The sequence below is a fragment of the Microtus ochrogaster genome, unplaced genomic scaffold (assembly GCF_000317375.1).
Source record: "Microtus ochrogaster isolate Prairie Vole_2 unplaced genomic scaffold, MicOch1.0 UNK103, whole genome shotgun sequence".
Lineage (NCBI taxonomy): Eukaryota > Metazoa > Chordata > Mammalia > Rodentia > Cricetidae > Microtus > Microtus ochrogaster.
This window is the reverse complement of record NW_004949201.1, coordinates 825,504-828,890: the sequence shown is the minus strand read 5'-3', so window position 1 is coordinate 828,890 and position 3,387 is coordinate 825,504. Positions and strand designations below refer to the sequence as shown.

Below are 3,387 nucleotides of genomic sequence, written 5' to 3'. Positions count from 1 at the left end.
ATCCCCAGAAACCACACTGTGGAGGAAGAGAACCCACCCCTACACGATGTCCTCTGACCTCCACATCTATGCCTCGACATTCATGTGCCCCCAATGGAAAATAAAAAGAAGTGCTGCGCCGTGATTTTAGGGTGAGGGCCGGCAGAGCTGGAGCGGCCTGGGTGCTGCCCCCTGCTCTCACCTCCACGCCTCCCCCGGCCTCCAGTGCACCTCGCTCATCTTCACTACTGCTGCTACCTTTTCTTGATCTCCTCATCGATAATACCCATGAGTTTCTTCAGACCGGTCTCATCCACAAACCCATCGCCTTTCTGGGTGCAGAGGAGAAAGAGTCCAGATGGGATTCCAACCTCCCAGGACCCCCAACCCCATCCTCTGACCCTGTTCAGCCTCCTCACCCAGAATCACCTTCTTGGAATGGACCAGCTTCCCGTCCACAAACACTTCAAACTCCCCTGTTGTCTCGGTAGCTCTTTCCTCCTCCTGGCGAGGGAATGTAGCGGTGGAGGAGGCTGAGAGGCTCCTCTGAACCATCAGGGTCTGAGAACCTTGACCACTCCCCAGGGCCCCAGCACACTCTTGGTGAGGGAATGTAGTGAGTGGATGCAGGAGGCTGAGAGCGCTCCTCCGGTCAGGGGCCTGGGAACCCTGGCTACTCCTTCTCCCCAGGGCACCAGCACACTTACAAAGTCCAGAAGGTTTGGAAAGTGATGCTCCAGGGTCTTTTTCAGAAGAATGAACTGAGAAGGAAAAGATGAGGTCATGGGGTCACAGGGTCACAGGATAGGAAACAGACCCCCTTCCAATCTTCGCATCGCATGTTCCCTTATGTTCTGAAGAAGAAACGACTCACCCGAAGGCCATAGCTTCAGAGGCCACTGGAAGCAGAAGGAGGGGGAGGAGGAGATAAGGGAGACACCATAACAGCAGTGAGCCTGAGTCAGACCCCGCCCCTGAGCCGCCTATAGCATACCCCCCACCTATGGTACCATCTCAGGGAAAAACCGCCATCCTCCTCCTAATCCCTGAGTGGCTCTGTGACTGTCCCCACCCTCCTTCCCTTCTCCCCCACCTTGTCCAGCTACAAAACCCTTCTCATTGGGCTTTTTGCTTTGTTGTTTTGTTTTTCGAGGCGGGGAGACATGGGAAAGAAGGGAGAGAGCTGGAGGGAGGCAAGCTTGTCAAGAGGAGAAAGAGACGCTGTGGGGCGGGAAGAGTCGAAATGAGCTGACGGGAAAGGCTGGCGGAGCCAGAGGAAGGAACAGCCCCCATGAGAAAAGGGCGTCGAGAGGCACTGGGAAGACCGCCCTGAGCAGGTCCTATCCAACCCAGTCCCAGGTCACTGCTTGAGCCTGAGGCGGCATCCAGACTCCCCAGCTCTTGCTTCCCAGCTGCCCCACTACTGCCTGGCCAGCTCGGGAACCAGCAGTAAGTGAGGCGGCTCAGCAGACCATGTCCAGCACCAGTGGACCAGGCAGGACCCTCGGAGTCCTGGGGATCAACAGATGAATAGATGAATGAAAATGAAGGAATTAATGAATGAGAACACAGTTTAGAGCCAGCAACCATGCAAATGCTGGATGAATGAGAGTAGATAAATGAAGCTCAGTGCTACTACCAATCTTAGGAATGGATGAATGGATGGGAGTGCAAGCCGGGCAGTGGTGGCACACACCTTTAATCCCAGCACTCGGGGGGCAGAGGCAGGCGCGGATCTCTGAGTTCGAGACCAGCCTGGTCTACAAGAGCTAGTTCCAGGACAGGCTCCAAAGCCACAGAGAAACCCTGTCTCGAAAAACCAAAAAAATTAAAAAAAAAATATTATTTATTTATTTATTACATATACAGTATTCTGCCTGCATGTGTACCTGCATGCCAGAAGAGGGCACCAGATCTCATTACAGATGGTTGTGAGCCACCATGTGGTTGCTGGGAATTGAACTCAGGAACTCTAGAAGAAGAGTTAGTGCTCTTAACCACTGAGCCATCTCTCCAGCCCCAGATCAAGGAATTCTGACTGCCAGGTGGGAAATGCCCATCAGCGATTGGCTAAAGGAGAACGCACGCAGCTCAGAGTCACTCACACAAACGTTTGAAGGAGAGAAGCCCAAAGACAGTAAACATGCAAATGAGAGAGAATGAGTGCAAGAATCCCAGGAGCTGTGTGCGCGTGAATAAGGCAGCTGAGAGCCAGGGTGGGGAACTGAACAAAGCCTTCTAACCTCAAAGGGACAGACAGGTGGAAGTCAGAACTGCGGATCTGCCTCCCTGCCTAGGGCACACCTGGCCTGCACATACACGCCCAGAGCCCAGCAGCTGCCCGCTTCAGCTGTCACGGGTTGGGGGAGCCGCTCACCAGTAAGTCACACGAATCAAAATTCTGTTGGCCGCTGGGGAGTTGTCGCTGGTCGAGGGGACCGCCTTGGTGGAGATGAAGCTGGGTGATGGGGAAAGTGTGGGGATCCGACCCAGAGCAGGGTCCTCCTTTAGCTGGGTGGTAAAGAACTGTAGTGCAGAGATGGGGCCCGGAGTGGGGCCCGAAGTGGGGCCCGATGTACTGGAGGCCTTGGCGTCTAACTGATGGGTGGAGCCCAGTGTCTTGGAGGCCACTGCAGTGAGCACCGGAAAGGGATCCTGGATGCCCTCCGCTGGGATGTGGGTCGAGGATTCCTCCTTTTGAGTGAGTGTGGGACCCTTCGAGAGGGAGCTCTCACGCCTGGAAGAAGAGGGCTGAACCACGGGTGAGGCCGAGTTCGGCAAGGACTCCCGGGCTAGTTTGGGAGCTCTGACAGGTGCTGGGGGTGGCACCGGTGCTGGGGTTCGCACTGGTGCTGGGGTCGGCACCGGTGCTGGGGACCGGGCTGGAGCAGGAGTTGGAGCTGGGGTTGGAAACCGGATTGGAGGAGGGGTCGGGACAGGGGCAGGAACTCGGACCGGGGTGGAGGTTCGGACCGGACTCTGATTGTGGGCCATGGTGGAGACCGGGGCCCGGGTGGAAGTTCGGACCGGGGTCGGGTTGTGAGCCGGGTTCGAGACTCTGACTGGGGTAGCGGTTCGGATGGGAGTCGGTGTCCGGGAAGGGATGTTTGCCCGGGCTGGGGAGGGAGCGGGCTTCCGCGCCTGGTTATTCATGGTGACCAGGTGAGACCCGGGTACCCTAAGCTGAGAGTCTCGCTTTGCCCTGATCCTTGAACGGGGAGAACATTCGCACCCCAGGGTTCTAAAACGGAAGCAACCACAAGCAGGAACCGTTACACACCGGTTTCCAGTCAGACACAGGGCTCTGGGTCTGAGAGGCGGTTCTGCCTCCCGATCTCTCCGAACAGGCCCCGCCCATGCTCGGTTCCTAGCACCTGCGGTCACCACCACCACCACCACCACCACCAC

General features: G+C 56.8%; 1 protein-coding gene across 1 annotated transcript; it reads right to left on the bottom strand.

The window, feature by feature from the left end:
* Nucleotides 1-233: 233 nt before the first annotated feature.
* Selenov (selenoprotein V) lies at nucleotides 234-3,132 on the bottom strand. Its single transcript, XM_005371311.1, has 5 exons — nucleotides 2,357-3,132; nucleotides 854-878; nucleotides 687-740; nucleotides 409-483; nucleotides 234-311 (listed from the first exon to the last, which is right to left on the bottom strand). The coding sequence occupies exons 1-5, from the start codon at nucleotides 3,130-3,132 to the stop codon at nucleotides 234-236; spliced, it is 1,008 nt and encodes a 335-aa protein (XP_005371368.2).
* Nucleotides 3,133-3,387: the final 255 nt, after the last annotated feature.